At 49.3% G+C, this 14,134-nt stretch overlaps 1 protein-coding gene across 1 annotated transcript in view; it reads right to left on the bottom strand.

The window, feature by feature from the left end:
- CNDP1 (carnosine dipeptidase 1) overlaps nt 1-14,134 on the bottom strand; it is a 36,366-nt gene that overhangs the window by 14,992 nt on the left and 7,240 nt on the right. Inside the window, exons 2-5 of the mRNA XM_025421994.3 lie at nt 6,775-6,900; nt 3,464-3,613; nt 2,514-2,676; nt 1,716-1,804 (exon numbers count right to left, since the gene is read on the bottom strand). Of these exons, the coding sequence (XP_025277779.1) occupies nt 1,716-1,804; nt 2,514-2,676; nt 3,464-3,613; nt 6,775-6,900 (528 nt within the window). The remainder of the gene's footprint in view (nt 1-1,715; nt 1,805-2,513; nt 2,677-3,463; nt 3,614-6,774; nt 6,901-14,134) is intronic.

Below are 14,134 nucleotides of genomic sequence, written 5' to 3' on the forward strand. Positions count from 1 at the left end.
CCTTTTAACTTATTCAAAGCTTTGATCTTACAGCAAAATGGAACTTGAGTTTTTCCTCTGGTTAATATTAGGGCACAGAATAGCTCCTTTAAAATTTTTACAATGTGCCTTTCCCCCATTTGGTTTTGATCTTTTTGTATCTTTATAATTTATAACTTCATATCTTTGAGAGGGAAGGTCAAAGTCTTCCTGGAGCATAAAACACACACAGGAGAACTCTAGAAGTAATTCTATTCAGATAAACGATAGCACAAACATACTAATTAGTTTTAATGAGTGGGATTGACTCACCAAAGATTAACAAAGGCAGGATGAGTAGAGGATTATATATTAGAAAGTAAGTGACCTTCGGTCATTCAGTTGGTTAAGGACATTTTGGGATAATGATTTGTTCAAATGTATCCCTTGCACACATTTATTTCTATGTGTCTTAAGAAGTGAAGCTAAAGTTCTGATATATTAATATTTGAAAGCTCTATTTAACATTTAACTAGAAAACAATTGCTGAGAAGTAGTTGGAAAGCTTAAAAATTTTCTGGTAAAATGTGATTAATGAAATACACACCAGTAACCACTATGTGTTGGGGGAGGAAGACAGACCAACTGCCAGGCCTCAGTTTTGGTGTCTTCTCTGTCACTGACATACAAGGGGCCTGGTACAAGTCATTTTACCTCTTGGCCACTCACCTCCCTATCTATGCAATATGGGTATTAATAAGTGTCTGCCTCTTAGTTAACTAACCCAGTGGTGTGAGGTGTATTCAAGTGCTCAGTTAGCAACACAGGAGAAGAGGGGAAGATGGAAGAACAGTGGGCACCAGAAAAGAAGAAGCCCACCCACATAAAGGGCCTCGCACTCACAGGCACTGGGGTTCCTCTATGTGTTACCTTACCTACTCCATGCCAGGTTCCTGAGGCAGAAATAACTATTCCTAGTTCACAGATTAGGTTAATGAGGCTCAGAGAGATCAACTGATTTGTCTGACAGCAGTGAACATTTCTTATGCTTTGTTTGTGATTATGTACATTTCAGAGTGGAAAGTTAAAAAGCAAAGCAGATTTTGGCCTTTATATGGGAACTTTCTTATAAATATTGCTTGCTTCCTTGGAAGGAAGGAAGGAAGGAAGGAAGGAAGGAAGGAAGGAAGGAAGGAAGGAAGGAAGGAAGAAATGGAGAGAGAGGAGGGAGGGAGGAGGAATAGAAGGAGAGAAGGAAGTTGTCGTCATCTTCATCATTGTCATCATCATCATTGTCATTGCCATCACCTTCACTGTCATTATGATCACCATGATTGCCATCATAGTCATTGTCATCACCTTCATTGACATTGTTGTCATTCTCATCATCCTAGTCATCATCACTGTCATGATTGTCATTGTCCTCATCATCACTGTCATAATTATCACCATCATCATTGTTGTTGTCACCACTGCCCTCACCATCATTGTCAACATCATCATCATTATGGTTTTTGTCCTCATCACCATCATTATCATTGCCGACATCATCATCCTTCATATTGTCATTGTCATCATCATCATCCTCACCTCCATTGTCAATACCATCGTCATTATCCATCACTTTTATTGTCACCATCATCATTGTCATCACTGTCATCATCATCACCTTCACTACCAACATCGTCATTATCATCATTGTCCTCACAGTCACTGTTGTCGACATCATCCCTTCCCAAACATGGCTGGTTCCCTACCTCCTCCAGGGCTCTGAAGGTGCTCACAGCATTAATCCATGCTAAAACAGGGCCTTTGTTGTCTGTTGCTCCTCGTCCATAAAGTTTTCCTTTAAAAATGAGGGAAGAATTTTTAGAAAAGCACAGATACCTCTGCCAAGTTGAGTGAGTTAAAAACAAAGGTTGTTTTATGGAAATCATTTTAATAGTGCTTCCTATTTTTCCAGGCACAAATCTTGCTCCAAGGTCACAAAGTCTGATTTCTTATGTACAAACAGTATGGCCATCAGCTAATCAGATAATATAAACTAATTTGAAATATGCATATCCCTTTGGCCTTACCAGGAATTAGCTATTTTATCCAAGTTCGTTGAAACAGACCTGAGGATTTATTGCAGGATGTCATGTAACATAGCCTCTCTCATTTCAAGATTTTATAATTAGTAGAAGAATGAAAAAAAGGGTATGAGTGTATCTCCATTAACCTTTCTTCTTCTTTTCTTTAAAAAAACATAATTACATTTAGTATTTTAAAAAAGGAAAATGTGTGACCTAGACAACTTCTTCCTCCCAAGGACTGCCATCATGGGAGTCAATTCGCCCAGGGGCATGCATCAAGTATGCATAGGTCTCTCACAAATGAGAACAAAGCCAGCCTCGTTGGACAGCTGGTGGACTGTGAAACGGGTAGTATTCTGTTCATTCTTAACAAGAAACAGGGTAAGTCCTGGAGCTGGGGACAGGAGTCACATCTTCAATACCTAAGCCTTGTGGGGAGTCCCTTATCTGCAAAGAACCCAGCACTGATGCACCACTGACCATCCACCTCTGTCAGTGTGTAAGGGTCTGTGAGCCACCCATCTTCCCGTCTAGCAGGCTGCACATCCAAGTGGCCATAGAAGCACACAGTGGGTTTCTTTGGATCGTTCCCCAGTTCAGCCAGGATGATGGGAGGTATTGGGAGAGTCTGACCATCAGGCAGCTGCAAAATAAAAAAAGAAAAAATCAACCAAACATCACATTAAAAAAAATGTTGTTTAGTTCTCCCAGAAAATTCAGACATGACACCAGGAGTCCTGTTTCTACCCTTGGGTTTTTGTCGTGCCTACATAATTCTTTTAATCATCACTTTACCTCTAAAATGGGTGCCATGAGACACTGAATTAAAACATAATAGATAATTAAAAGTAAAGTGCTTCCTTGGATGCATAGTGACAAACAGTAAATTTAATTGAGCACATTCTTTGATATGAATTCAGACTTAGGTGGCTTAAATTAGATGGACATGGTTCTGGAAAACACATGCCACTGGGGAGACTCAGCCGTGCTGAAGGAGGCACCACCGGCGCTTAAATGAAAAGATTGCCCTTTATCACCGGGACACAGCGATAAGCGGGGATTCTGATGAAAGACTGGATCCTTTGAGAAAGGTACATGTGAACATAAGGGACGGACAGTTTAGGAGAAATTTAAACCACATGTGAAGGATGAGGCTAGTACATGAGAGGGGGGGGTCTTTCTGAAAGGTTGGCTCTGCTCGCCCACTCCACCCACTCTCGCCTGCCCCTCTGCCCCGACACCACGAGAAATCAGTAATGCCGACTTGTCTGGGACAAGATTTTTTTTTTTAGCCCTATTGGGAATCGAGATTATGGGGGCATTTCTGTGGACGATCAGATGGGAGCAGGTCCCAGTCTTGCCACGCCCAAGGGAAGGCACAGCCGATGCACAGAAACGACAGCACGTTGCGGGGAGGGGGCTTCCGGCACCTGCTGAAAACCCGAGTCCACGGAGTCCACGCTGGCTCCCAGGCACCGAAGCTGCTCTGCCGCCAGGGCCATCATCCTGAAGAGTTCTTGTCTCAGGTGGGGCAGGGGCTGGACCGAGTCACTCTCCACAGCCACCCACTCCTTAAGCGTCTGGAAGGAAAGGTGACAAGGTGATTTGCCTGAGGGGGGTCAGCGTCCACTCTAGGTGGGACACACCTCACCGAGCCGTGACTCGAGGGCAGGAGGTACCAGGTGCCCAGCGCTCCCCACCTGTGCTGGAGGCTGAGTTGGCAAACACGCAATTCCAAAGTAACTGCCAGGTGGGCTGCTGTGGTCAAGAACCAGAGGTAGACACGTCTGCTTAAGAAGGAAGAATAGGGCAGGACAGGCAGGGTCGAAGTTTGCCTTCCAGGACCCGGGCCTGTGCCTCGCTGGACACACCACTTCCGCTTCATTAGGAACCGGGAGCAGCTGGCTGGCAGCCCCTAGTGCAGGACTCTGGGCCTCCCACGAGTGCCCTGGAGGCCTCTGGTCCTCGAAACTCACTTTAGGAACCACACAGTGGCCTCAGCTGGGCTGCAGGCTCCCCCGACCATCCTCTGCATGCAGGTCTGGCACCTCCCGAATCCAGGAGGCCGTGTCCCCAGGGCTAGGCAGGCAGGCGGCCTTGGCTCCTGTACCTGGTTCTGCCCGTTGGAGGTGTAGGATTTGCATGTGTTCAAGCTGGTAGCCTCAGCTCCCTCCTACGCACGAGGAGGGCCGTGCTCTCTACCTGCAGGCTACCGTGAGTGTGATACTGTCACACGACAAGAAATACACATGTTGATCTTTGTCCTGAGCTCTTGGCCAGAGCCCCTATGACCTCTAACTTCGTATGTGATAAGGGTGCTAGGAGCATGTTTTGTTCAGAGATTCAGTCTCTGTCTTGGGTTCCCGACACAGAGCTCCTAACTCCCTGGAACTTCCTGGGAGACGGGAGCATATTGTGTTCTAATGGGGCAGTTCTAGTGGGCTCCGGGGTGGGGGCTGCCTCACCAGAAAGACCAAGCTGTGATTAGAAGCTGGGGGCTCCCTGCCCCCGCCGCATCCGCTGGGGAGGGAAGAGGAGCTGCAGGTTAGTTAATAATCATCTTGCCTCCATGATGAAGCTTCCACAAGCACCCCGGAAAGTATGGGGTTCACAGATCTTCCAGGTTGGTGACTGCAGCCTGGGAGGGTGGCATGCCCCAACTCCAGGGGGACAAAAGCTGCTTCCAGACCCTGCCTTGCATGCCTCTCCATCAGGCTGCTCACATCTACTCTTTATCATGTCCTTAATTACATAACAAACTCCAAACATAATTGTTTTCCTGAATTCTGGAGCTGCTGTAGCAAATGACAGGCCCTGAGTGGGTTCGTGGGAGCGCCAATTTGGAATATGTAAGTAACCAGGGGCCTCTCTACCTACAGGCGACTTGGCATCCCCCACTGACGCTGAGGATAGGAGGGTGATGCTCACACCAGGCAGGGGGTGTCAGAGGGAGTTGCACTGTGGGGTGCCCCTTTGGTGTCCAGAGAACTAGACAGTTGCTTGATGTGTGGGAAACACACACATCTGGCCACTAAAGTGAGGGGAACCATCAAAGAAAACAAGCATTCTTTTCCACGAGGATTAGAGAAGACAATGTGCATAAGACTTAGCTCAATGCCTGACCCCTACTGGGCACTCAATAAACACCAACTAATATTGGAGATTAATAATCATCAATCACATTCCACTATTGGCGCTTGAGTTGTTCATATTGGGATAGCCACCATTTTTATTAAAAACCACACATACTGGGGATCCCTGGGTGGCTCAGCGGTTTAGCACCTGCCTTTGGCCCAGGGCGCGATCCTGGAGTCCCGGGATCGAGTCCCACGTCAGGCTCCTGGCATGGAGCCTGCTTCTCCCTCTGCCTGTCTCTCTCTCTCTCTCTCTCTCTCTCTCTCTGTCTATCATAAATAATAAATAAATAACTATTTAAAAAATAACAAAACCACACATACTTTGGGTGACTGATCTTGGATTCCCCAATTTATTTTAGTTTGATCTCTTTGCTGGGTGTAGCACTTTTGTTTTTATTATGAAGAAATGAATTTAACCTAAGGAGTACTGATTTTTACACTCTTAAGCTGGAATTTACAGAGCAGATGCTGCCAAGGAATCCCTAAAGGTAACAGATTGGATACATGTGAGGAAGTTGCAGAAAGAAGAGTTTTGGCTCAAAGACCCAAATTCACACATCTCCACTGCACACTGTCCCTCTCCACTGCTAATTCCAACCTACGGGTGGAGTCCCCACGTGGGCTTCAAGAACCCAGGAGGCATTATGTCAAGTAAATATGCTCAGGAGTATCAGGAAAGATCCCGTGAAGGTCAAGTGTAGGACCAGCGGCCTGGCCATTCATGTCTGTGTGAGAGCGCGAGACATGAACTCTTCTCAGTGGTCCGCACATGAATATTGCCAGAAGGGGCTGATTGATCCAGTATGCACAGACTGAGCACCAACTGTGTGCCACACAGGGCATGGGGGCTCAGGGTCCAAAACTCCGTGACATGTCACACAGTCCCCAGGCTGCAGTGGACATACCATGTGCCCGGGGACAAGAGGGTCAGCGGAGGAGAAGGGGACTTGCAGGCTGACGGTGGCTACAGTCCTTCCCTGCCCCCATCCCTTGGCTCCCAGCCTCCCTCTCCACTTGGTCTTCGCCCTCAGGCTCCAGCTCTTCTCCCCCAGGATGTGCACCATGTGCACCATGTGCAGTTTGCCATGTAGTGAGTTAGAGGATTACAAGGGAGGAGACAAAGTGTGTGTTGCGCAAGGGCTACCTAACAGCGTTGACATTGAACTTGGCAGAACTCTGGACCTGAAGCCGGCTGTAGGCAGGTGGAATGGCTCTGGGAGGGTGTCCTGGGGGTGGGCGGTGTCTCAGCAGGCCTTGCAGGAAGGGACCTCATCAAAGGCCCCTCTAGAGGGGGAATGGGCGTTCTGAGGACGGTCCAGGGCCAGTGTGGGCTCCTCGGGCATCATCACTGCTCAGACAGTCTGACCAACACGCTAGGAAGGCCTTCTCTAGGAGGAAAGGCTGCAGAGGATCTCTTCCCTCAATCTGACAAATATTTACTCGTTTAACTCACTGAGGAGCCACAGGCATTTTAAATGGACTTAAGTTTTCAGGCAAAAAAAAAAAAGAAAAGAAATCCACACCTCCCCGCAAATAAGGCTTCGTTTACCGAGATACCCAAAGGATCTGTCATGCAAGCATTTTGCGTGTACCATTTCTCCTACCTGTACGAACTCATCCTGGTGGAGATCAATGTACTGGAAGACCTTCTCCAACAGCCCGGCAGGTGGTGAGGATGGAGAGAACATGCCTCCCTCGAGCAGCAGCAGGGAGGCAAGAAGAGAGGATGCCTGGAGTGGGCCACAGGGGAGAGACAGCAAAAATAAACACCAGATTTGGGACTTCTAACCTTCCAAATACTTCAAGAAAGCTTACTTTATCTGACACAGCTGCTTCCAGCCATTTGGACTAAAATAACAAAAGTAGTAGAACAGGAAATATATTTTTTGCTATATCTCCACCAAAATGCTTCATTTTCAATGCTTAAGAATTTCAATAAGGGATGCCTGGGGGGCTGAGTGGTTGAGCATCTGCCTTCAGCTCAGGGTGGGAGCCCGGGGTCCTGGGATCAAGTTCCATGTCGGGTTCCCTGCAGGGAGCCTGCTTCCCCCTCTGCCTGTGTCTCTGCCTCTCTCATGAATACATAAATAAAATCTTAAAAATAATTTCAATAAGACAGGAATCAAGTAAACAAGTTTGTCTTTTAGCACCAAGTTTCTCTTTTAGGTTTTCCCTGCCATGCAATCTTTCCTACTGGCTCTCTTCCTGAGAAGAGAAGTCGGCACTCTATACCCTAGGTGGTAAGGGCAATAAGAGAGATTAGTGTGAAGCAGTTCAAAACAAAATAAAACTTTTTTGTATGATCAACCAGTTTATTAGGAAAAAAAATATTTGGGGGCACCTGGGTGGCTAAGTCGGTTAAGTGGCCAACTGTTGATTTCAGCTCCAATAGTGATCTCTGGATCCTGGGATCAAGCCCCATGGCTTGCTGTGTGCTCAGCAAGGTGTCTGCTTCAAGGTTATCTCTCCCTCTCCCTCCGTTCTTCCTGGCCCCGGTTTTTTTCTTTCTCTCTCTCTTTCAAATAAATAAATCTTAATATATATATATATATATATATATATATATATATATATATATTTTAAGGACTCTCTACAATCTTGTGTGGTATTATTGTGGGTTTCTCCCGTCCGCTCCTGAAGGTAGAGGACGTTCAAAAGAAACTCATAAGCCATGCTGTGATAAATGACACAGAGGCCCTAGCAATCACACTTAGATACTGTTAGCCACTCTCTCTGCCTGGGAACCTCAGCCCATCTCTCCGGTCTTCCTGCAAATCCTTCTGGCCCCTCTGCTTCTGTCTCTGAGCGGCCCTTCCTTACCTTGCCTGTAAACATGGGACGTGCCTGAGACCCCAGCCTCCCCCCTCTGCCCTCCCCTTTGGCCACTTCCCAGCCATCCCTCCATCCCCACAGTAGGCTTCAGGCTGGGCCCAGAGCAGAAAAATTAGGTCCAGATGAGGGTAGGCCGAGCAAGGTCAGAGCTACACTAATTTTCTTCTTCCCACCCAGCTCTTCCTTCTGGGTTTTTTGCACATTTTTACAACAGAACCATTTCAGACGATTTCCTCTTGGCCTCTGGTTCTGGGCATGAGCAGGGTCAAGGTGAGGACTTGTGTCGACAGCACAAGAAACTGCAGCTCCCTAATAAAATACACACTAACCCAGTTTAAAAATGGGCAAAGGATTTGAACAGACATTTCTCCAAAGAAAATATACCAACGGCCAATAAGCACATGAAAAGATGCTTAACATCATTAGGCATCAGGGAGGTGAAAATCACTTCATACACATGAGCCAGCGTCAGTTAAAATCAAGAAGTGAGATAAGAACAAGCATAGGTGGGGATGTGAAGGGAGTACCCCCTTCCTGCACCGATGGGGAGGATGTAAACTGAGGCACTGCTGTGGAAGCCAGGCTGCCGGGCCCTCGAATGCTTACACACAGTCACCGTATGACCCTGCAGTTCGACTCCTATACACGCTCAAGAGAAGTGACGACACGTGGGCCATACAGGAACTTGTCCAGGATGACCTGGGGCAGAGTTCTTCGTGGCAGCCAAGAGGTAGAGCTCGTGCAAGCGAGCGCCCATGGAGGAGTGCATAAACAAGATGTGGTGTCTGCACGCGAGGGAATATTGCTCAGCCATGAAAACTGACGAAGGAGTGACACATGCACGACACCAAAGAACCTTTAACACACCGCACGCAGTGAAGGAAACCAGACACAAGATACCACAGATGCACTAGTCCGTGGATGTGAAGTGTCCAAAAGAGGCAAATCCTGAGACGGAGAGCGCCTTGCTGGTTGCCTAGGGCTGCTGGGAGGAGTGAGTGCTGGTGGGCAGGGGGTTCTTTCTGGAATGTTCTGAAATTGTGGCAGAGGCCACACAATTTGATATCCTAAAAGGCGTTAGAAGTGCACACTTGAAATGGGTGAACAGTACGGCCTGTGAGTTCTAGTGCAATGCAGTTGGTACAAAAATAGCAGTCATACATCGAAGCCCTGTCCACAGAGGAAGTGAAGCAGCAGGTAAAAATGCAATAAAAGGAGCTGGAGCCGTGCTCCTTCAGGAACAGATGAAGCAGTTGGCCCAGTAGATGGTGCCAGTGGGCCTCCCTGAGCGGGATCCCTTTGCCTTGCGTTCTGGTAGGAGTGCAGCTGGATCCAGCTCAGCTCTGTGGCTGCAGAGCCAGAAGCCAAAGGTTACAAATAAATTCTGAGGAAATGAGTCCTCTGACCCACAGTGGCAGGAAGATGGAGCTCTGGGCACCCGCGAAAAGCCCTTTGAAGTGGAGTAGGCTATTTTTTTTCACAGCTGATACACCTAAATTAATACTTGAACTTTTATTATTCATTCATTGAATTTTCATGAAAACTTGCTGGATGCTCCTCTCTGATGAAAAATAAAAGGAGGAATTTGGAGAAGAAGGCGCCACGGGCAAAGAAGGTAAAGGGTGACTGCAAGGACCCAGGATCTTTCCAGTCTCTGTGGGAACCACCTCCCTTCTCAGGCTGAGGACTGAGCTTCCAGAAAGACTGCTCCCCGGCCATGTGCGAGCAGGGGCTTGCACACACGTCACTCCGCACTCCCCCATCCCTGCATGGCAGACGGATGCAGGGATGCAGGGACGGAGCACTGCTGTCCTTCGCCATCAGGCCCACGGGCACTTACTCTGTGCACCAGCCCTTGGATCCGGGGTGGGACCCCGGGCGGCATGTCTGCCCCGCTCCAGAGTCCTTCATGTCCCTTTTCCTTCCTGTTTGTCTCCATGTGTTATAGTTACACTTGATCTTGAACTAATCACCCAACAAAATCCTGAAGATTTAGAAGGTTGCCAGGGAACAGGAAGGTGAAGCATGGGGTCATGGAGGCAGAACCTGTTTTCTTGGGGAAGCAGGTTGCCCAACCCCAGGCTAGGGGCGGCCCAGAGGAAACCTTGTTCTCTCCACAGGCTTCTGCTAACTCCAGCTGGTCGTTCTTTGATCTGGAACTAACTCCCAAGTGTCCCTGTGCTAAATCTTATTTTTAAACACTTTACCTCTTAAGATTTATCGATGTCATGCCCAGGTCTGCGATGTAAATCACCCCCAGCCCCAATCCAGCGCCACCTCCTCAGAGCCTCCCTACTGCCCTCCTGCCCCAGGCTGGTGCCCCAGCTTCCTCCCCATCCACCAAACCCTTTTTGGCCTGTAAGAAACTTCAAGGCCAGGGTGGACGTGCACACCGAGAATTCTACTCACCTAGTCTCCTGGGAAGGCCTGTGTCACAGTCCTACAGCACTTGCTCTGCCCGGTGGCTGCTTAGATGAATTTGTTAGGATTCACCTACTTTATCTCACCATGACAGGGTTCAAAATAAAATCCCAAACCCAAACCTAGGCTTTTCCGGAGTCTTGTTAATTCCCCTGCAGGTGCTCAACTGAACCGGGTGATCCTGTAGAGATTAACGAGCTCTGGCAATGAGTCTGGAAGAACGAGCAAGCCCGGGGCGTGGCTTTCACAGGGAGCCTGAGTGAAGGAGAGGCTTGCAAAGAGCAGAACTCCCTGGAAAGTCCCAAAGCCGTCAGTTTCTCCAGCAGAGAAGGCCAGAAGCCAGGGGATGGAGGAGGAGCTGGGTGCGGTCACAGGGTGCAGGCGGCACAGGCCCACCCGTACGCCCTCCGGAGGCCCAGGCCTGAGGTCCTGCACGGCATCGGGCCCTCCTCTGCCCTGGGCTCTGCACACAGTGCTCCATCCTGGGCCTGAGACTGCTGGTCCCATGACCGAGCTGTTGGGGACTGCAAGGTTCTCTCCCTCCCTCTGGTCTGCGCCCCACGTAGGCCTCAGGGAAGGAGAAAGCAGGCATTGTCCGCCTGCGACAGAAGAGACTCTTGGGGCCATTGTATTCCCCACAGTCGGGCGGTCCCGGCCCAAACACCCGCACAGAGGGTCCTGCTCCGCGGCACTTCCACAGCCTGCTGACCCCTGGCAGGGCGCCCCCTCCCAGCACCCGCAAGCAGGGCCCAGGCAGGCTGGGAGCAGAGGTGGGAGGGGAGGGGGGAGAGGCCCTACTGCCTCCCACGGTGTGCAGGTACCCCAGGTCACACCTGAGGGGCACCAGCCCCGACAGCAGCATCACGGCAGGAGCTGGATGGGGGCTCCTCAGAGGCCAGACTGCCCCTGGTTCTGCACCCAGACTGGGTTCGGCCTTCAGTCTGGGGGGGCAGGTCCCAAAGCATCAGTGGTCCTGCCCGCCCGCTCCCAGGCCAACTTTGTGTCTCCGGGCCTCCGGGCTGTGCGTAGACGGGGGCCAGGGTTCTCCCGTTGAAGCTCACCTGACCGACTTTTCTACGAGGGTTAACAGGATGAATGGAAGCACCTGCAGGGTGACTGACGGATCTCAGGGCACGACAGAAATCGGGGTGCTGGCGGCAGCTTAACAGAGAAGCACCCGGAAGGCCCCGGGGCGGGGGGCGGGGGGGCGGAGGAGGGAGACCCAGACCAGGCCCAGAAGCGGGGCTGACCGAGGAGAGCGAGCGAGGTGCTCAGGGTGTCGGGAGTTGCTGGGCAGTTTGTCCAGAAACCTCTAGTCGCCTCCATACTCCTGAATGTCAGCCTGGAGCTCACAGAGAACTTGCTTTGACTTCAAAGCACAGGCTTTCCTCGTCTTCACGACCGGAGCCCAGGGCAGCGCGCAGGTTCCAGGCCTGGCCCCCCGAACGCATCAGGCGTCTGCAGGTGGCCTGTGGTGCCCAACACATAGTACGACAAATGAAAGTTCAGGTCTTTTGCCCATTTCATGATTGGATTGTTTGTTTCTTTGGTGTTGAGTTTAATAAGTTCTTTATAGATCTTGGAAACTAGCCCTTTATCTGATATGTCATTTGCAAATATCTTCTCCCATTGTGTAGGTTGTCTTTTAGTTTTGTTGACTGTATCCTTTGCTGTGCAAAAGCTTCTTATCTTGATGAAGTCCCAATAGTTCATTTTTGCTTTTGTTTCTTTTGCCTTCGTGGATGTATCTTGCAAGAAGTTACTATGGCCGAGTTCAAAAAGGGTGTTGCCTGTGTTCTTCTCTAGGATTTTGATGGAATCTTGTCTCACATTTAGATCTTTCATCCATTTTGAGTTTATCTTTGTGTATGGTGAAATCTCACAGAGGAAGACATAGACTTGGCCAACACGCACATGAGAAAATGGTCACTTGCCATCAGGGAAATACAAATCAAAAACACAATGAGATCCCACCTCACACCAGTGAGAATGGGGAAAATTAACAAGGCAGGAAACCACAAATGTTGGAGAGGATGCGGAGAAAAGGGAACCCTCTTACACTGTTGGTGGGAATGTGAACTGGTGCAGCCACTCTGGAAAACTGTGTGGAGGTTCCTCAAACAGTTAAAAATAGACCTGCCCTATGACCCAGCAATTGCACTGCTGGGGATTTACCCCAAAGATACAGATGCAATGAAACGCCGGGACACCTGCACCCCGATGTTTCTAGCAGCAATGTCCACAATAGCCAAACTGTGGAAGGAGCCTCGGTGTCCATCGAAAGATGAATGGATAAAGAAGATGTGGTTTATGTAGACAATGGAATATTGCTCAGGCATTGGAAACGACAAATACCCACCATTTGCTTCCACGTGGGTGGACCTGGAGGGTATTATGCTGAGTGAAGTAAGTCAATCGGAGAAGGACAAACAGTGTATGTTCTCATTCATTTGGGGAATATAAATAATAGTGAAAGGGAATATAAGGGAAGGGAGAAGAAATGTGTGGGAAATATCAGAAAGGGAGACAGAACGTAAAGACTGCTAACTCTGGGAAACGAACTAGGGGTGGTAGAAGGGGAGGAGGGCGGGGGGTGGGAGTGAATGGGTGACGGCACTGGGGGTTATTCTGTATGTTGGTAAATTGAACACCAATAAAAATTAAATTTATTAAAAAAATAAAATAATAAAATTTATTTCAAAAAAAAAAAAGAAAGTTCAGGAACAAGGGGAGCCCTGTATATTAGTTCCCTAGGGCTACTGGAACAAGTGCCATTGACGGGGTGGCTCAGAGCCGCAGAGCGGATCCTCTCACAGCTCTGCAGTGGGAAGTTGGACCACGCTCCCTCAGAGGGCTCTAGGGGAGGCCTTCCTTGCCTCTTCTCCAGGAGCGAGTGAGCTGTGAGAGAGTGGGGCTAGCTGCCATCCTGGGGAGCCCAGTTCACCATCCTGGGGGCTCAGCTCATCATCCCGGGGGGCCCGGTTCACCATCCTGGGGAGACCTTGGCTCCCCATCCTGGGTGTCCCTAGTTCATCCTGGGGGAACCCCAGCTCTCCAAACTGGAGGCCCAGCTCCCCATCCTGGGGGGGTGTCCCGACTCACAGCTGCAAGGCTCTGATCTGCACCCCAGCTCCACCCGCCTCCATCTGGGTGTGTCTCTGTGCCCTCTCTCTTCTCAGAGGGACACTGGCAGTGGCTCTAGGGTCCACCCCACTCCAGTAGGACCCCATTTTAACTGATTACATCTGCAAACACCCCACTTGCAAATAAGGTCCCATTTGGAGGTTCCAGGTGGACATGCATTTTGACCCAGTACAACCTGCTCTTTATTTTCTCATGATCTCCTACTCTGTTCTGTGTTCACTTAATAATGATCTGACTTGCTTGGACATAAGTTGTATAAGGGCCGGGGCCTTTGCCTCCCTTATCTCCATATCCCCGCGTGCCTGTCACAGAATAAGACCCCAGCCAACACTGAGGGAGCAATTACAGGCACAGATCTGAAGGATACTGAGACTTTCACTGACGCCACTACTATCTCAACACCACATGGAAAAAAAGCAAAACCTGTCCACTGATAAGACCATTTCAGCTGTGGCATGAACAAGGGAAGTGTAAATACAAGTTTGGGCTGATTTCATTCCCTCCCAGCAATCTCAAGAGTCTCCAAGGTTTCCTGAAAACCTACCAGTGGATTTGCTCATCGTTCTG

Source organism: Canis lupus, chromosome 1 (genome assembly GCF_003254725.2).
Source record: "Canis lupus dingo isolate Sandy chromosome 1, ASM325472v2, whole genome shotgun sequence".
In the NCBI taxonomy this organism is placed as follows: Eukaryota; Metazoa; Chordata; class Mammalia; order Carnivora; family Canidae; genus Canis; species Canis lupus.